The 21,884-nt window shown below is 34.7% G+C and overlaps 1 protein-coding gene across 4 annotated transcripts in view; it reads right to left on the bottom strand.

The window, feature by feature from the left end:
* Nucleotides 1–21,884, bottom strand: part of LOC135196370 (uncharacterized) — a 103,483-nt gene that overhangs the window by 3,386 nt on the left and 78,213 nt on the right. For all 4 annotated transcript variants that reach the window (XM_064223155.1, XM_064223153.1, XM_064223152.1 and 1 more), the window contains 4 exons: nt 3,640–3,762; nt 3,165–3,255; nt 1,794–1,944; nt 583–778 (listed from right to left, as the gene is read on the bottom strand). In XM_064223155.1, coding sequence (XP_064079225.1) covers nt 583–778; nt 1,794–1,944; nt 3,165–3,255; nt 3,640–3,762 — 561 coding nt within the window. The remainder of the gene's footprint in view (nt 1–582; nt 779–1,793; nt 1,945–3,164; nt 3,256–3,639; nt 3,763–21,884) is intronic.

Raw genomic sequence — 21,884 nt, 5'->3', positions numbered from 1 at the left:
ACTTTATCTATGATATCTGAATCCCATGCACCCTTTGAGATGTTCATTACCTGTCTTTGTTGAATCAAGGCTGACTTTATATATTTTGGTGTTTTTATGGGCTCCTTTTATTAGATGGAATTCTGTTGTAACATATTATTTTACCAGTCATATATATATATATATATATTATATATATATATATATATATATATATATATACAGAAATATAATATTTATGACCTTCTGGATATATATATATATATATATATATATATATATATATATATATATATATATATATTCATTAAACAGAAATATTTTAATGTTTATGACCTTCGGTGATATATATATATATATATATATATATATATATATATATATATATATATATATATATATATATATATTCCAGAAGGTCATAAACATCTTTATATTTCCCAAAGGGTCATAAACACCTTTATATTTCCATAGGGTCATAAACATCTAAATATTTCGAAAAGGGTCATAAATATCTAAATAAGTCAATCAATGAAGCAACCAACAATTATTCAGTGCATAAATAAACAAATAAACAAACGAAAGCCACAATGTCAAACACACTTCCTTGTTGAGCTTGAGGGCCGGCACACCGTGTTTCTTGCGGTAGTTGTTGTGGGCCTTCAAACACTCCTCGGCGAAGTCGCCCTCTTCCGACGAATCGCTGCTCGAGGAGGAGGATGAGGACTTGGCGGCGGTAGTAGCCTTGGCTGTCGCTGGGAGCGAGGACTTCTCTTTCGAGGCTGTCTTGCTGAAGCCGCTGAAAAGAGAGGAAGGTAAAGGGGGGGCGTTACAAATCGGCGAGGACGTCTCCTTCGGGGGCTGTTTTGTTGAAACTGCTCAAAAATAAGAGGGTAATGGAGGTATCAAGGACTGTCAAGATCGACTGGAATTAGGATGAGAGAGAGGGCATTATGGAATAGGAATATATTCCAACAAAACTTAGGCCAAAGGCCAGGCTATGTGACCCATAAATAAGAGGGTAATGGAGGTATCAAGAACTGTCAAGATCGACTAGAATTAGATTGAAAGCGAAGGCATCATGGAATAGGAATATTTTCCAACTAAACTTAGGCCAAAGGCCAAGCTCTGGGACCCATGATGCCATTCAGCTCTGAAGGGGAAATAGAGAGTAAAAAAAGGTTTAAAAGTCGTAACAGGAGGATAGCAATTGTTAGGAGAGGGTGGAAAGTAAGATGGAAGAAAGATAATCTGAACAGAGGTACGGAAGAGGGAATGAAAGGGGTGTTAGCTAGGGGCCGAAGGGACGCTGCAAAGAACCTTAAGTAATGCATTCTGAGAAAATTGGATTCAGAGATTTTTTTTTTATCTCATTCAGAGCTTCTAATCAGCCCATCTTTTGAAGGCATTTGGTTTAAAAAAAAGTGACAACACAGACCGTTGAAGTTTTGAGATGTATAAAAAAAAACTGAGTCATTTGATTGGAAAACTCAAAAACTAGAGAAAAAATGGTGTAATCCATTTTTTTATTGGAAAACTCAAAAACTAAAGAAAAAATGGCGTAATCCATTTTTTAAGTCCTTGAGTTTTCCCATCAAAATGACTGTTTTTGGCGCTCTATAACATATCAAAATTCCAGTTGTCAGTCTGTCCGTGTTGTCACATTTTCAAAACAAATGTCTCCTGAAGATGAACTAATTAGTAGAAGCTGTGAATAACAATAACAAAATCATCGAAACCCATTTTCTCACAATGGGGCCAAACCAGGGACGGACCATTTAGGGATCCGAAAACTCATAAAGGGTGAGACTTACCCAACAGGTGGCACTTGGGTGGCGAATTGTCCCAGCCAGTTCCCTTGTGGGTCAAAGTTAGCCACCACGAAAATCTTGGTCCCCGTGGCGCTCCTTGCATAACCAATGCCCACTTGCTTCGAGTCTTTCCAGATCATCTGTGAGAAGTGACCTGAAGGACAATGGCAAGTTCGGTATCAGTCTCTAGTTATTAAACTTTTCTAAACGTTGAAAAACTGCAACTACTGACAGCCTATAACATTCAATAAAAAAATCTCTAATTATTAAAATTCTGAAAACATTGAAAAACTGCAACTACTGACAGCCTATAACATTCAATAAAAAATCTCTATATTTATTAAAGGTCTGAAAACACTTAAAAATTACATCTACTGACTGCCTATAAGATTCGATAAAAAATCTCTAATTATTAAAATTCTGAACACATTGAAAAACTGCAACTACTGACTGCCTAGAAGATTCAATAAAAATCTCTAATTATTAAACTGTCCGAAAGCACAGACAATTTGCATTTATCCCTATAACTACTGACTGCCTAGAAGCAAGCATCAAATTCTATATGAATCTCTGATTTTATCAAACTGTCTGACAGAATGGGAAAATTGCAAATAAGTCTCTAACTACTGACTGCCTCAAAGCATCAAATGTGGTCAAGTCTCTCACTACTGCTTGCTTGAACGAGTGGCAATCAGACGTCTATTTTCCATCGGCTGCTTTCATGAAAGCATGAAAAATTGCTATCAAGACTCTAGTTGCTGACTGGTACACTTACAACAGCAAAGACAACGTTGCCATTTCATACGAGACTACCATCTAAAGAATAAATCTCGCACAAAAGATGAGCAAACGGTGCCTTTTCTCGAAGTTTCTCATGTTCATGAGTAGCATCACTGTTCAGGAGACGTACACTAGGAGAAAAAGCCTAAACATTATTCTGGGTGAATCTAATAACCAATAACATTACCACAGCTAAGCTGTAAATGTCTGCCTTCAACCTGAACCCTCTCATATTACCCTTGAAGCTATGTGGACCAGGTTAAAATGGGGATGTGGGTGTTTCTTTTATCTCAAACAGAGACAGCATAAAAACAGAGCACATCCAAGTCCTGCCATGAACCTGTTTCTGTTACAAGCTCTGACAAATGGCTCTGGACTGAAAAATTCCTCAAGAAGCCTTTGTCTTCAGCCCTTTTAAAAGTTGGAGACGGCACTTATCAGCTTCTTGGAGATCGGAATCCTTCGCAGTGCTTTGACTGAAAAATTAATACATTTAACTTCGAAATCAGCTACTTGGAGATCGGAATACTGCGCAGTGCTCTTCTGATTAAAAAACCAATAGATTTAACTTCGAATACATTACAAAATACTCACCGGATTTCAAAAGAGAACCTTTGGGCTCTTCGCCAAAGACGTGGTCCTTGATTTCTGAGTACCATTTGTCAGTTACTTCTTTCCCCTTTATCTGAATGGGCAAGGAAATGAAGTTTTAGATTATTTCGCATAATTGTTCTATAGGTTGTCTTCCGTTCATTCATTGTTCAAAAGGATTTTTAGCGATCCAATCCGATGTCTACAATATATGAAAGAACTAAATCAAGTATATGAACCATGAGTCTTTTATTCCAGAGGGATCTTCAAAATCTTCAAAATAACGTATTCTAAAGTCAGTCAATCTGTGACGGCGTTCAAAAATTATTTCAAAGTACCCCCACTCGACCCAAATTGTTTAAAATACGTGAAGTTAAAACAACTCAACCCAGAGTGTTTAAAATACAGAGCAAAGTTAAAAATAACCCCATTCTCGATATACGACGACTAAAACATAACAACTGCATAGCATACGCACCTTAAACGTGCTGGAATTAGACGACACACAGTACACGTTCTCTCCATATTTGTTGTCGGGTCTGTGGGCCAATTTTTCGTCGGCAGCCAACTTCTTGGCCCATTCCTTTGCGTGCTTGTTTATCTGTGAGGAGGCGCAGGTGGACGGCCGAAGAAGGACAGGTGGAAGGATAAAGGCCGTAGGATAGGTTGTAGGATTCATTTGTAGGATAGTTTTTTTTTGGATTGTTCAAATCGTAGCCGTGATTGGAAGAGGGATTGGACAGTCAAGGGATTGGAATTGCATTGGATTCGCAGAATAGACCAGGAATTGAAATTAGAAATAAGGAGAATGGGACAAAACACATAAACAGTAAGTACAAAATGGGTGTAAAAGAAACGAAAATTAAGTAAAGGGGGGAAGGGCAGATGATTTGTGAAATAATAAAGGTAAATAATAAATGAAACCAAAAAAAACAAGTGGGGAAATATAACAAATTAGCAAATGTAAGTTGAAAAATAAATGTTACAACACATTGAATAAGGGCAGATAATGAAGTAGTGATACAGATAAGTTAAAGATTATAATCAATGGAAGTTTATGAAAAAAATGGCACAAGACAGACATTCAAATAGGTATATAATACAAGAGGCATATTACGAAGAAAAGCAAAAGTGTGAATTAAGAGAATATTGGGTCAAATGAAAAATATTTTTTAACAGTTAACGAAAGCAGACACAAGAAGCAAAGAAGGAATAACGCAGAATGACAAAAGAAAAAGGAATTGTCCGGGTAAGGTGATGATGCAATGGAGGTTTGATAAGTAGGTATAAGGAATAACAGAAAAAATAGAAAAAAGAGAAAAATGAATTACAGATTAGTGGATTAATACCGTTAGCTATTCACCAGCAATATACTAAAGAAATAATACTAGTCCAGAATGTTATGATTCCTGGATCTCAAACAAAGATACAGCCACACACCAAAATAATTAACCCTGAAAGAATAAAGACAACTGTTAGTCTATCCGCCCTACGTTGTTGCAGGCGTTCCAGTCTCAATTTGAAGCCAAACGGTTAAGTAAGTAGTCAAAAAGTTATGCGCCTTCTAAAACCGAGCGGTTATTCTCAGGTATACTGAATATCTTGGGAGAGAGGTGTCCAGTCCCTGCTGAGTGCATATGAACTCAGCAGCACTGCTGTAGAAGAGGTGTTTCCGTGTGTGTGTGTGTGTGTGTGTGTGTGTGTGTGTGTGTGTGTGTGTAATGATTTCCATGCTTCTCCTGAGGGATACTGGTGAAAGACATATCCCTCAGGAGAGATGGAGCATACATCCTGCCTTTGTGAACTCTCTCGAAACTGAGGAGAGTTTCCAGCCCTGTGATTGGCTTATCAAGAGCCAATCTGGAGCGTCGTAAGGGACTGGCCTAGACATCACATGCACGGTTGATGTGAATCTACTATAGCTCTTCTTAAGAAACCCCCATCACAAAAACCATCATTACAAGACAATTTCCAAATTATTTTCCTCACGCTCCAGTTATCAACCAAAACCCCAACCGTGTGTTTTTCCCTGGAAGAGAGTTCACCGACCCACTTCTCTGTTCTCCTGCAGAGAAAATTAAAAAGCGCCTTCTCGTGAAGTCGGCCCTTCCAGAGAGAGAGAGAGAGAGAGAGAGAGAGAGAGAGAGAGAGGACTTCACGCAACGGCCCAATTAAGGGTTGGAATTTTTGCGAAGGCCTGACATCCAAACTCAATCAAGCAAAGGACACGTCTCATGATAAGAATGATCAGATCTCTCTCTTATCATTAAGTCCATACCTCAATAAAATGACATCAATTCAAATTGATCTGTGAACGAAGGTAAAGGTAAACATCATGTAGTACCCTGCATTAGTCTTTGTCTCTTGAAACCAGGCCAACGTCAATTACAAAAAACAGTGACATGCAATTGGCAAGATAAACAGTGGCTATTGCAGTGTCTACTAAGGTTTGAGGAAGGGGTCTTCCACGCAAATAGAAGTCATCTCTTTGACAGCACTGGTTCAAGTTCCGTGGCGAACAGGTTTTCAATAAAGCCAAAACCGGACAGAGAAAATGGGGGGGGGGGGGGGGGGGGGGGGGGGGGGGAAATAAGATAGAGAAGGGGTTTCGAGGGATAGGAAGGGAGGTCAATAACTACAAAACTTGGTCACCCCAACGAGCCTAACTAGAGTAGTAGACAGCAGGAAAGTAACGTTTTAAGGCGACACTTTTGCTTCTTTTCATCAACTTCTGAATACTGGTTCCTCACTCTTGTAAGAGAATAACGAATATAATTGGAATTTTTTTTTTTTTTCATTTTTCCCTAGAGCTCGCGCCTCCCCTGGAAACTGATGATGCCCCCTAGGGGGGGCGCCCCCTAGGTTAAGAACCATTGCAGCTAGGAGGAGGGAAGGGTGAAAGGAAGGATAGAAATAAAAGGAAGGAATGAATGAGCAGGAATACGGATGGAAGACCAGGAAAAGACAAGGAGAAAGTTAAGAATATCTTAGTTCAACCAGACAGCCGAGCTGATGTACAGCTCTCCTAGGGCTGGCCCGAAGGATTAGATATTTTTACGTGGCTAGGAACCAATTGGTTACCTAGCAACGGCACCTACAGCTTATTGTGGGATCCGAACGACATTATATCGTGGAATGAATTCCTAATCACCAGAAACAAACTCCTCTTATAAGGAGAAACAATAGTAACGAAAAGGGAAAGTAACATAAGCTAGAAGGAAGGCAGGAAAGGTAGAAACAAGGAAGGAAGAGAGGGAGGAACAAGGGAGCAGGAGGGAAGGAGAACGAAAAGACACAGTAACAGCAAAAGAAGGGAGGAAGGGAAGAAGCAGAAACAAATGACTGCAGTAAACGACAGTAAAAGTCGAGGCGAAATGCCACCATTACAGAAGGTCATTAACTAGAGGAAACAATACCAAAGGAAGGAAGGGAGGAAGAAATGAAGAAAGGATATAGAATGCAAAAAAAAAAAAAATAAATAAATAAAATAAACGAGACCAAAGAAGGAAGAAAGGAAGAAAAGAAGGAAGAAAGAAGGAAGGATAAGAATGAAAAAAAAGAGCAAAAAAAAAAAAAAAAAAAAAAAAAAACGGAAACAAAACTAAACCAACCAAAGAAGAAAGGAAAGAAGGAATAAAGGAAGAAATGAAAAAATAATAGAGAATAGAGAATGTCAATTGACAACAGAGGCAAAAAAAAAAAAAAAATTGGAAACAAAGGAAACCAAAGAGAGAAGAAAGGAATTACGGAAGAAATTGAAGAAAGGATAAAGAATGTCATATTTATGACAAGAGGCCAAAAAAAAAAAAAATGGAAACCAAAAAGAGAGAATAAAGGAAATTTATTTAAGAAGAAATGAAGAAAGGATATAAGAATGTCAAAAAAAAAAAAAAAAAAAAAAAAAAAAAAAAAACAAAAAAAAAAAAAAAAAAAAAAAAAAACCAAAAGGAAACCTAAACTAACAAGAAAGGAAGTATCAGTAGCAGCAACAAGGAAGAAACCAGCGCCTGAAGAGAGAGAGAGAGAGAGAGAGAGAGAGAGAGAGAGAATTGGGACAAGGATGATGAGTGAGTGGCTGCCTTCCCCTTCCTTCCATCCCACACGCACTTCTGTGACATCCATATTCATCCCTCCCTCCCTCTCTCCCACGCCCGTTCCGTATAACCCAATTCACAACGAAAGTCGCCACGCCCTCGTGGGCGGGCGGGGCGGAGAGAGGGGGTGGGGGAGTGGGGAGAGGGCCGAAATTAGAGCGAATCACTTTCGCAGATTTTTGTAACTTCCTCATTATTTGACAAATGAGGTGGGGGTCTCCTCGTTCATCTATTTAATATAAGGCCGACTTTTATCTTTACCTGTCGTTTAAAGTACGTATTATTATTATTATTATTATTATTATTATTATTATTATTATTATTATATTCAGAGGATAAACCCATATTCACAACGCAACGAGCATACACTGACTTGAAATTAAATTCAAGCTTCCAAAGAATATTAAGGTCTTCATTTGAAAGAAGAAAAGGAAGATCAAAGGAAATGCAGAATTAAGAAATGAGTAGCATTTATTCCTTCTCTTCGATATGGAAAATGCAAATCGACTTGTAAACGTGTTGGTATTCGAGATCGACAAAATGGCGTACAACAATGGATGCATATATAGGTCATTTGGTCTGGTTCAAAGTTATGACTTATAATGCACGGCTGTAAAAAAAAAAAAAAAAAAGGGGAAAAAAAAAACGTCATTACATTTAGGACGCTGCTCTAAGCGACCTAACCACTAACCACAGCTATACATCAGACGTTTAATATAAGGCATCAAGAGCAAAGACACCGAAGAAATAATGGCATAATAATACTACCCAGGGTGACCATGAGTTTCAATGACTCAAAAAACACAATGTGACCGCAAAGATGGCCCGTAATCAAAACCAATCTCACTGCGGACATGCAAGGCCTACTTAAATTTTTTTTAAGGGGGGGGGGGGGGTTCCTTTCCCTTTTCCCACGGGACCTGGAAGTTGGGCCAAATGAGACCAGGCCGCCATTAATTAGGGCATAATTTGAGGTCTGGCACATATGCAATTGAGGGGCGTCACCAAATTTGTGGGTGGTTATGTCTTTTGGCTTTATGGGGGGGGGGGGGGGGAAGCAGACACACGAGGTCATATGAATTACAGTTGCGATGGAAACATCCATGTAAAATTTGACATTGATTTATTTATATATATATATATATAATATATATATATATATATATATATATATATATATATATATATATTATATATATATTTTCATGTAAAAGTTAACAAACTCATACTACTACTTGACAATGAGTTTGAGCGATCATGTGTATATTATACAAATGGAGACCATTTATATTTTCCACTGAGTTCACTTGCTATTATTATTATTATTTAGAAGATGATCCCTAAGATCAAGAGCCTGAGCTGGCATAAGGCTAAAACTAATCTTAGAGTAAAATAAATAAAAAAACTGGAATTTTCTTCAACTGGTTTAGAAGGAGACCCTACCGGAAATTCCTTCTTTAAAGAACCATATATATTTTTTCATGTCTTAAACTTTTAAGGATGTTAGCACGCGTGGATGTGACATGACATGAGAAATATCTGCCCCAGAAAAGTTACTTCAATGTTGAAGGAATTTTTTTGAAATAAGATGAATTAGAAGGTAAATACGAGTAAACGGTATTAAAACGTACAAGGAAAAAAATGAATACGTAAAAAAAAATAGTGAAATGTAAAAGAAAAATATGCTACGACGTAAAAAAAAACAATACTATGACATACCAAAAGAAATTTACTATGACGTAAAAAAGAAAAAAAAAAAAAAAAACACTACGATCATATCTTAATGGGGAATTACTAAATTACTAAATGGTTAAAGGAAATGAAACTCTGTCTCGGAAAGAACATTTGACGAACGATTACTGTCGGTATAACTTCCTTTGTACATTGATAAACGACATATCGAGTTTTCTTCTCCTTCTTCGTCTTCTTCTAAGAGTCGTTTGATCGGGATTGAAAATAAGCGCGCGCAAAATTAATAAATAGCAAAACCAATACATATCAAGTAAAAATTGCGCAATCAAGTTTCCCGTACAGCCGAAAATGGATCTATCTTTCGGTGGCCTCGGTATAATTAATGCTGTATGAGCCGCGGCCCATGAAACTTTAACCACAGCCCGGTGGTGGCCTGACCCATATCGTCAGACGCATGATTATGTCTAACTTTAACCTTAAATAAAATAAAAACTTCTTACGCTAGAGGGCTGCAATTTGGTATGTTTGGTGATTGGAAAATGGGCGATCAACAAGCAAATTTGCAGCCCTCTAGCCTCAGTAGTTTTTAAGGTATGAGGGCGGACAGAAAACCACAGAAAACTAAAACGAATTATCAGCTGTGACACACACAGACGAGCAATGGCAAAGTAAGTTAATAGTAAATAAATGAAAATGGAAAATCATAAACTTCACTAAGAGCTGTCGACCTCTTTAAGCAAATAACAAAAGGAACCGATTGATATAATAACGTACAATATTATCTTTATCTGAGACACAATCATGAGAACCTTAGTTAAGGCTTCGAAACACCGGAAATTAAGGTTGAGATCAAATTCTTGATAGCTACTGATATTACTTCAACTCATTATCTACTTAGCAGTTGCTTTCAGCTACGCGTTAGAGAATATCTTTCGTATTTTTTCAGTCTTTAAAACTTTCAAAAATACAATTTTTTTTTCTTATTACAACAGCAGATTTCTACGCCTTTCACAGATATACAGTTTTTTGTATGATGATTTTACGTTGCATGGAACCAGTGGTTATTCGGGAACGGGACCAACGGCTTAACGTGACTTCCGAACCACGTCGAGAGTGAATTTCCATCACCAGAAATACACATATCTTGACCGCTCAGTGGAATGCCCGAGAATCGAACTCGCGGCCACCGTGGTGGCAGGCAAAGACCATACCAACCACGCCACTGAGGCGCTTCACACAGATATTACAGTAATAATCTTTAAGCCTTCAAGCTAAAAATGCAGATGTTAAATAACTGTTTACATATAAGATTACTACAAAAATATGAAACAATAAGTAACTATTTAATCATACGATTACAAAAAAATATGAAACAAACACTTGCAAATGATACGAGGTTCGATCAATTTAAACACCAGCGTTAATTTCTCCAAATGAAATATCAGTACATTCAAATCCAATTGACAAGCGTGGGATATGCCCATTAAAATTAATAGAAACAAAACTGACATTCTAAATATGAAACATATTAAGCTCCTGTTAAATATATAAAGCTTCAAATGATATTCGGTGAAAACATTATTAATGACATTACTATAACATAAAATCTTTGCATATCATTCGTTTAAAAAATCATGGGTGTTTATTTTCCGTAATAATACCATTCCTTAGTGACACCAATAATAATAATAATAATAATAATAATAATAATAATAATAATAATACTGTGCCTTAGCGACATTTGATGAAGTATAATAATAATAATAATAATACAGTTCCTTAGCGACACTCCAACGCGTAACGCAATCATTCATAATTGACCTTATACGGCTGAACCTGAAGGTCACTCATGAGTGCCTCCGGACCTTGACCTAGAGAGAGAGAGAGAGAGAGAGAGAGAGAGAGAGAGAGAGGGCGATATGGGTCACACATCATGACTACTAGGGAATATATACCCCGCTCTTAGCTTTCGAGTGCCATTGGTTAACGAGTAACTGACTGCGGTGACCTTGCCGTAAATCATTCACAATAATGAGGGTGCCCTGAGAGAGAGAGAGAGAGAGAGAGAGAGAGAGAGAGAGAGAGAGAGAGAGAGAGAGAGAGAGAGAGACTGCAAGGACGCGCCTTTTTGTGGATACGGGTCTGGAGGGGGAGGAGGGATAGGGGAAGAAGAAGGTGGAGGTAGGAGGAGGAGAAAGGGAGTGAGGAAGGGGGATGATAAGGAGAAAGGGACCGAGGGAGGAAAAAAGAAGTAGGAGGAAGGGAAGGAGGTAGGAGGAGACAAGAAGAGGAAGAGGAGGAGGAGAAAGGGAATGAGGGAGGGGGAAGATGAAGGGAGGAGGAGAAGGAGGATGAGAAAGAGAGTGAGGGAAGGGGAAAGAGGAAGAGGAGGAGGAGAGAGGGAGTGAGGGAGGGGGAAGATGAGGGGAGGGGAAAGAGGAGGAGGATGAGGAGGAGGAGGAGGAAGGGAATGAGGGAGGGGGAAGATGAGGGAAGGGGAAAGAGGAGAAAGGGAGTGAGGGGAGGGGAAAGAAGAGGACGAGGAGGAGGAGGAGGTAGGGGAGGGGGAGGAGGAGGAAAGAGGATGGGGAAAAGGAGTAGGAGGAAGGGAAGGAGAAGGTAGGAAGGAGGTGGAGGGAAAGGGACAGAGGGGAGGGGTAGGAGGAGGAGGAGTTGAGAAAGGGGGAGGAGGAAGGGGAGGAGGAGGAGGAAGAGTATGAATAGGGCTAATTTGGCAAAGACGTTATCACCCACTTGTCATGCAATAAGGAGGAATTCAGTGTCGCCAAAAGAGCCGTGACAAAGCTCATTATTTTAGTCAATGTCACTCGAATCGAAGGTTTCTTTTTCACTTTATTTATATAATTATCAAGTCTCAAAGAATCTCCTTGATGTGGGTAATAAGCTCAAATTATACAAGGACGAATTCTTAGCCTTGTATAAAAAATCTATATATATAATATTCGGGAATTTGTTCTATACTGTACATGCAAATATATTCACGATTTTGTTATTTTTAATTTATTTTTTATTTTTTGGCAAGGGCGTAATGTATGTTTTTTAGCACATTTTGTGTTTTTTTTCTTTTTTTTTTTTTGCAAGTGCATAATATATTTTTTTGCACAGAGTACCACATAAATGAATATATTCCACAGTGCCTTCAAAATAATGAATAAATTTAAGCCATCTAACAAAGATAAAAGTAATTTATTTATTCTTTTTAGTCGCATAAATCGATTTCAAAGAAAAAATGAGAACGTAAGAAAAATGCTAAAAAAATTCATTCATTATTTCCTCTTGCCAAAAGTTCGTTTTCTCCCCCGCCCCCCCCCACCCCCCCCCAAAAAAAAATGACACTAGAGGAAATGGAATTTATTTTTCCTTTACTGTCGAATACCAGTTTCAAATAAAAAAAAAATACAAGAACATAAGTTGAAAAAAATTTATTTAAAAAAACGGTTCATAAATAATTTCATCTGCCAAAGTCCATTTAAAAAAAAAGGGTTTAAAAAATTGAATTTACTTCCCTTCATTGTTGAATGTACCAAATTCAAAGAAAAAATCAGATAAATTTACTTCCCTTCATTGTCGAATGTACGAAATTCACAGAAAAAATCTGAAATTAAGAAGAACAATATAATTTCAAACAAGATCATTCATAAGTCATTTTCCCTGAAAAAAAAAAAGGAAATGCCCGCCTCAAACCAAAATGGCAGGTAATCCGCCCCACGGACCATTCGGGTAATATGACCGGACCATTTAGGCAATTTGCCAATGCCAACCCGTAGTTACACGGGCGAGTTAACGCCTTGATAACGAAGTGAGTTACGAAGTGTAATGATCACTTTGCATGAGCACAAATTACACGGACGAGTTTTATGGCGGCAGTTTTTATTTTTTTTTATTTTTTTTTATTTTTTAAAAATCTCAATATGCTTTTGGAGGCACGTTGGAAAGTGCAGCTAAATTATTTTTTTTATTTAGGAAGCTTTATACCTTTTAGGTCACATTGCAGAGTTTAACTAAAATATTATGCTTAAAAAGTTTTTATACTTTTGGAGTCGCATTTCAGAGCAACTAAAGTATTGATTTTTATTTAGAAAGTCTCATACTTTTAGAGTCACATTACAGAATTCAACTAAAGTATTGTGTGTTTAGAAAGTTTGATATATACTTTTGGAGTCATACCACAGAGTCCAACTTAATCATTTATGTATTTAGAAGTTTTTTTTTTATACTTTGGAGACGCACTGAAAAATGCAACTAAAGTATTATGAATTTAGAAATCTTTTGACTTCTGAAGTCGCATTGCAAAGTTCAAGTCCAGTATTACGTATCTATAAAAACCACGATGATATTATCTTGAAACACTCTCCAAACATATGATAGCCACATCTTATATGTTTGTTTGTTTGCTTGTGTGGCGTTTTTACGTTGCATGGAACCACCAGTGGTTATTCAGCAATGGGACCCACGGCTTTACGTGACTTCCGAACCACGTCGAAAGTGAACTTCTATCACCAGAAATACACATCTCTCACACCTCAATAGAATGTCCGAGAATCGAACTCGCGACCAGCGAGGTGGCACGCCAACACCATACCGACTACGCGCAGCACATAAATAAGAAAATAAGATACAAATAACTCATTTCCACATAAAAAATTCGTAGTCGTTAACCCTGGTAGTACTGACGCCATACAATTCGCAATCAATCAATCAATTTATAAAGCATATATGGATATATTTTATAATTATTATTATTCAAAAGAATTGACCCTATTCATATGGAACAATCCCACCAAAAGGGTCACTGACTTGAAATTCAAGCTTCCAAAGATTACGGTTTTAGTACATTTGAAATAAATAACAGAAGGCGATAGGAAATACAAAAAGAAGAGATCAAATATCAAATAAAAATAAGTTGACGAATTTAAGAAAAAAGATAAAAATTACAATAAATGACTCAAATACAAGGAGAATTGTCTTAGGGTATGTGCCTCTTTCAAGACAGGATATAATTTTTGCGATATTGCAAAAAATAAATAAATAAATAAATAAAAATAAAAAGAAAAAGAAAATAAAAGTGAATAAAACAAAAATAAAAATGAAAATAAATTATGCAGATGCAAGGAGAACTCTTTTAGGACATGTGAGACTCTTTCAAGTCGGGATTATAATTTTTTGCTCATATTTTTTAGAGATATATATATACATATATATATATATATATATATATATATAGGGGTATATATATATATATATATAGATTAACAAATAAAAATAAATTGAAAAAAAAAAGAAAAAAAACAAAATTTGAAAACAAAATAAAATTATTCAAATATATATATATATATATATATATAATATATCTATATACTAGTATTATATTATAATCTATATATTATAAAGAAAAAAAAAAGAAAAAAAAGAAAATTGAAAATAAAATTTTAGGCAAATTACAATGGGAATTGTTTAAGGACATTTGAGTCTCTTCCAAGACAAGGATATAATTTTTATTTTTCCCCTTTTTTTTTTGCGATCTTAATTGAAGTCGTGTTCTCCTATATATACACGACGGTCACCTGGTATTCGGGAACACGACGCGCATTATTATCCTACGTCACGCTACAATACTCGAAGCTTCATTTTCCGATTGAGTGGTGTTCGGTTGGAGGTCGCTCGTGTATAAGTAGGCCAAGGACTAAGGGACATATATATATATATATATACGTTGGCGTAAATTGCGATCGCTATAATGGACGAGAAGATATTATATATATGCATGTATGTATACGCGTAATATATATATATATAGTATAATATATATATATATATATATATATATATATATATATATATATATTATATATATATTACATAAAATTGTCATAGTCACAATGACCAGTAGATACTACATATATTGTATTCTATATAATTATAGACTATATACATACGTATATAATATATAATATACATATATATTAATATATACATGTATACTATATCTTAAATATAATGATTAACTATATATATGCATACGTTATATATTATACATATTATATATATATATATATTATATATATATAATATATAAACACTTTGATTCCATTTCTTGGCAAAATTTTACATTCACTTTTTCATTACAATGCTTCTTCATACGGATGAAGTCATTATACTAACCTAAAAACATTGTAGCCTGTCGATTCGAATTCTTACTAGGAATAAAACCAAAAACAAACAAATAAATAAATAAATAAATAAATAAATATAAAAACAAGCAAATAAAAACCAAAAAATATCAGCCAAATGTGAAAGGACAAAATCCTCTCCAATGCATAGAAGCGATTCGTTTGAAAAAAAAAAAGAAAAAAAAAATCAAAGATTCTCTGCAATTTCCAAACTCCCGCAAGAAAACCGCAAACTTTATGGACTGCAAATTACCGGGAAATAAAATGCAGCTTTGACCAAATTATAGCCAATTACATCCGCTGTGGACAACCTCCCACTTAATCACAGCACGACCCCCCCCCCCCCCCCCCTCCACCCGCTTATTAACATACTATAAAAAGAAAAAGAAAAGAAAAATATAACGTCAGAGGAAATAAACGAAGAGACCTTCTCGCCTCTCTGTTTGTGAAAGAAGAAGTTGCGCGCATAAGGAATGCACTCAAGGAGAAAAGAGGTATGAATCGGGCTAATGAGAGAAATGCGCATTCTTAGACCTTGTCGTTGTTTGTTTGTTTGTTTGTATGGTGTTTTTACGTTGCATGGAACCACCAGTGGTTATTCAGCAACGGGACCAACGCATTGACGTGACTTCCGAACCACGTCGAGAGTGAACTTCTATCACCAGAAATACACATCTCTGACCCCCTCAGTGGAAGTGGAATCCGGAGAATCGAACTCGCGGCCACCGAGGTGGCAGGCCAAGAGCAAACCGACCACGCCAACTGAGGCATGGTCCCACAGGGGAATTTATAAATAAGAGGTGCCGGTGGAAGAACTGAGTAACCTGGAAACTTTGCAATGGAAATCGTGTAGGAATGGAATAACTGATTCCAGGGAAAGTACTAGAATGTTAACTTTATATTATCACGTGCATGCATGTGAGTGTATGTATGTATGTATGTATGTATGTATATATACCTGTATATGTATATATGTGTGTGTGTGTGTACGAATATATGTCACACTTCACTACATGTAGAGAGAGAGACTGGATTTAGGTCTTCACTAATTTCGACTGTATTTCTATTATGTATGTATGTATGTATGTATGCATGTATGTATGTATGTATGTATGTATACAAAGAATAAAATAATTCATAAGTTCTGAAAGCATTATAATCTGGAACACCAATCGGCTAAATAACAGATCACCATATACAAAAATAAAAGATATATTTTTTTTTATTAGTTAAGATGAAAACTGCTAGTAGCGTTGACTACGATCTCTACCACACTGTCAGCTGCAGCCCCTGAGAAACTGTTAGTAGGCAAATTAATAGCACTTAAAATTAAGCTTGGGAAAATAAATTAAATAAGAAAAAGAAAAAAAACAGACTTCCTGCTCGCTGCATCTTACCGGCTCCCCGACCTGAGAGAGAGAGAGAGAGAGAACAAAAAAATATGATAATTCTTGAGTTATTACAAGGCTTGATAAACTACTTCCCTTATTTGGAAAGGAGTTTGTCATATGGCTCAATGATAGGAGGAAGACGACCCTTGCATCGTGACGTCACATTCTGATTCTGGTAGCTTATAATGGTGCTAACCTCGCGATCAAGTTTCTATTTCACTTTGGGGTGTATTAATAAAAAATTCGATATACATACATACATACATATCTATATATATATATATATATATATATATATATATATAATATATATATATATGTATATATATATATTCTGAAGTACACTTACTTAACTCTCAAATAAATTAAATTCAGATCTTATGGTACTGTAATAATTCTTATGAAATATTCTTCTTTGTATTATGTAATTAGGAAAGACGATACTGATTTTTGTATACATACTGTTAAATATACACCAACCGAGCTTAAGAGGGCAGCAATATCAGTAGACTGAAGAATACATCATCAGAATAATGAGGCGTCTACGTCTAATAAATTAGACAATAAAAGGTCTTCCATCATTTCATTTTGTAAAACAAAATACGTTGAGTAAGAGAAAGTAGTCGGGTCCGATTTTTTTAAAGTACAGGGAACAAGTATATATATATAATATATATATACATATATATATATATATATATATATATATATATAAAGACATATAATATTAGTCAGATCCCTTTTTTTTAAGAAATGCAGGTAACGATGTATATACACCACATATATAAAGATCTTCCATAATTTTATTTTTCATATATATATATATATATATATATATATATATATATAATATATTTATATATATATATATATATATATATCTATATATATATTATATATATATATATATATATAATATAGATATATATATAGAGAGAGAGAGAGGAGAGAGAGAGAGAGAGAGAGAGAGAGAGAGAGTTTAGTAACAGAAAATAGTCAAGGTTACTTTTTTTCTTCTTCTCAAGAAGCCCAAGTAAAAATACAGTTTAGTTACAGAAAATAGTCAAGTCGTCCCCAACTCTATTTTTTCAAAAAAAAGAAAAAGTACAAATATTGTCCCTAAACAAAGGTAAAAATCGTCAACGAAGATATATGCAGTTGAGACGCCCTTTTTCAATGAGAGGGGGAGGGGGAGGGGGAGGTGGGAGGGTAGGGTTTAGGGATCATTTCAAGCCATCTGTTACTTTCGCAAAGTTATCTGCACAATAAGCTGAGGATTTCCTATTTCTCCTTGAAGGTAACACAGGTGTGTGGCAAGATATCTTATCGTCTTTTGCCTGAGTTAAAAACTGAAGTCTGAATAAAAAACTTCATAAAAAATAACTGAGGCAAAAATTGAAGTTTGAAAAAAAAATTATAATAAAATAACAATGTTATAAACATAAGATGAAAATGTTCCATTTCTTCAAGGTAACAGAGGTACATAGCAAGAAATCTAGTCGTCTTTTGCCAGGGTAAAAAATTAAAATTTGAAAAAATAAATAAATAAACATTAAAGAAAATAATAACATGAAACTTTAACACTTCTTCAAGGTAGAGACGGTAGATGGTAAGTAATAGCATCATCTTATTCCTGGGTCACTAAAACCGAAGTTTTGGAGAAAAAAATTTGATAAGCTTAATACAATGAACATTTCTGATTTCTTTACAGAAACTAAGGAGGATAGCAAAAAATATCCCCTTTACTGCTTAGAAACAAAACAAACAAAACACAAGTTTAATAAAACCCACAAAAAAACTAAAAGAATGATTTACTTTAATGTAACAGATAACCTTTGAATAATTTGTGCTCATATACAACACTGGAAACAAAATGTAAAATTTAAAAAAATCAGTATTAAAAAACTAACAAATATGATAACGAGGCGAAAGAGGAACTTGATCATTAAAATAAAACATAACCTTAGCAGGAATGATACTACCTATTTCCGAGTCAGAATAGCGAAGGCTAAAACTAATAATGAACACAAAATAAGCGACCAGGTGGACCTTTAACAAATAAAAAACACCAGGAAGTAAACAAACGAATAAATAACCCTGCCGAACGCTGAGGCGTTCAGGAGATGATTCACAAATTACAGCAGCATCATGCATCGCCAACTGATTAACAAGCCACAGAACGCAAACAGGGAGACGTAAATAATAGATATCAATATGAATGAATATATATATAGCTATATATATATATATATATATATTATATAATATACCATAAATATATAGATATATTATAATATACATATTATATATATATATATAATCATAAATATTATATAAATAGATATATATATATAGATATTAATTTATTATTATATTATTTATATAATTATATATATTTATATATTATTATATAATGTATTATTATATACATATATTATAGATTATATAGATATAATTACACATATATACACATACATACATATTTCTATATATTATTTATTACCTCAAAGCACAAACCCACAAACGACCACAAGAGTCCAAGCAACGAAAAACCAAGGCAAGACTCATATACACCAGAAACGATGACTGAGAGAGAAATATACCACTTAGTACTTAAAAAAAAAAAAAAAAAAAAAAAAAAGAAAAAAAAAAAAAAAAAAAAAAAAAAAAAAAAAAAAAAAAAAGCGTCTGGTCGCCGGGGACAACTTAATAATATGCAGCTTTCCCTTGTCAATTAGCGCTGACCTTCCTCCTCCACCTCTCTCGCCTTGCCCTAATCTTCATTGGGCATATCCTTAATTCCGTGCGAGCCCGTAGGACCGCGCGCGCGCAGCAGGCACGAAGGCATGCTGTTTCAATGTATCATGAATAATTATTCTTGTTTTGGTTATGGTTCGTGGAAACTGATTAGCATGACGGTTTATTGCTTGGGACCATCTGGGAATAATGTGTGGTATACGTGGCTGTTCTTATGGTAATGTCTGCTTCCGTAATTTGGCGTTGCAAAAATGAGGGTTCACGGTAAAAAAAAAAAAAAAAAAAAAAAACAAAAGTGAATAACACACAAAAAACTGATACGTACATACATAAAGTATCTAACTCCGAAGAAACAAAAGTTGAATGAAATTATTTAAAAGTAAAAAATTGAAAAAAAGGCGGGGGTGGGGGGAGGGGAAGATTTCTTATAAATTAATATCCCCTCGTCTGCAGCTTGGCGTTACAAAACCAATGGTTCACGCTTAAAAATAAAATTAAATAAAACATTTATTTGGTGCATAAATTCCACACGAAAACTGATACACAGTACATGAAATCTCACTCGGAAAATAAACAAAAGTTGTGAGGAAATATCCAAAAGTAAAACAAAAAATTGCTACTTGGCAATTAATTTTTCCTCTCTCCAACTAACACTTTCCCACGCAACGACTGGTTCTGACCTATCCCACTGAAGCTCAGAAAAAGAATGCACGGTTCACCGAAGCCTCCAGCTGATACGATCAAGATATAAAAGTGGGAACCAGCTTCTGGTATTCATTCAAGCTGAAAGCTTAATGAACCGATACTATTAGGCCAACGATATCGATTTCCTCTCTCGAGTGACTTAAACAGATTGCGTTTACAAAAACCTGGGAAAGCTTAATTATGGTTTTAATAGTTATCTATCGGCGCTAACAGCGGCGTTTATAGTCATAATGGTGATTAGATTGGCGGTTACATCAATAAAAAAAAAAGTGGTGATGAAACCAACAACCGCAACAATAGCGATAATTATTAATACGATGGTGATGAAGACAACATAAATTCAGAAAGGCCTACTTGGCATTTATCTATAATAATAATAATAATAATAATAATAATAATATAAATAAGAATAATAATAATAATAATAATAAAATAATGTGATGATTGATGATAAATTTAAGAACATAGAGGACAGTATGATAATGCTGGAAAGTCCTCCCTGACACTTATTTATATGTTTGAGATAATAATAATAATAAAGTTGATGATGATGATAAATTTAAGAACACAGAGGACACTGATAATCTGGAAAGTCCTCCCTAGCACTTGTTTATATGTTTAAAATAATAATAATAATAATAATAATAATAATAATAATAATAATAATAATAATAATAATAATGACAAATTTTATAGCAAATGGGGTAATATACAGTAATAATCATTTAGGAAGCCTTCCTAAACACATGTATTTATCTTTATGATGATGATGATGATAATAATATAATAATATTTTCCCCCCCTACGAAGAGAATTATTTTTAGAATAAACCCTTTATTCCTAAATGCTTTCAGGCTTAGAATTTAAATTCGATTAATGCAGTTAGAGAAAAAAAACCCACAAAAGAGAGGGTGAAAGTCCTTTCAACTGGCTAAGTATAAATCCCCTGGCTTAACGTATATGCATTCAAATATACTGAATAAAAAAACCTATAATAATAGTGTAGTATAAATAAATAAATAAAATAAATAAACAGATAAACAAATAAATAATTAAATAAATAAACAAACTAACAACCATAAACAAATAAATAAAAAACAAATAAACAAACAAGTAACATAAATAAATATATGTATATATATATATATCATATATATATATATATATATATATATATATATATATATATAATATATATATATTTATATACATATAAATAAATCTATATATAAATTAATCCATAATAAGTAAATAACTAATTAAATAAGTGAATAAATAAATTATTAAAAAAATAAATATAATAAAAAATTAATGACTCGTATGTACATTAAATCTCCCAATATCGAGGACTATATAGCCTTATGACCTCGCCACAAAAAAGGCTTTAATCTGAACAATTTCATTAAGGCTTGTTTACAATATATATAGCGTTATTTACTATGCAAACGCAGACGACAATTTGCCTTACAGCACCTTACCATAGGAGTCATTTTACCCTGAATTCCCTCAACCCCTCCCTTAGTGCGTGGTATACCTCATTCTTTCACCACGTGAGCTAAATAGAGATATGTTTAATGTGAAAAGTACGTATCGTGTCGAGGTCTCATTGAACGACGTACATCACAAACACGAAACGTGACAGACAACGAAGTGTTTTTTCTCCTTTGTTTTTTGGTAGCAGTAGTTTAGCTTATTTATTATTCTAACAGACCTTCATACGTCATCAAGAGATTCAGGTGCTCGATACGCATTTGGGGGTAATCAAGCCCAGGACAAGGAATGCAGTTAATGGCTAGAATGATATCAGAGTGAGAAGTCAACTAGGGCACTATGTGAATCTTCAACTAACAATAAAATGGTTCGTTGTTATTATTATTGTAATTATTAGAAGCT

This window comes from Macrobrachium nipponense, chromosome 17 (genome assembly GCF_015104395.2).
Source record: "Macrobrachium nipponense isolate FS-2020 chromosome 17, ASM1510439v2, whole genome shotgun sequence".
NCBI lineage: Eukaryota > Metazoa > Arthropoda > Malacostraca > Decapoda > Palaemonidae > Macrobrachium > Macrobrachium nipponense.
Note: the sequence above shows the minus strand (reverse complement) of the source record. Positions and strands in the feature narration are given on the sequence as shown.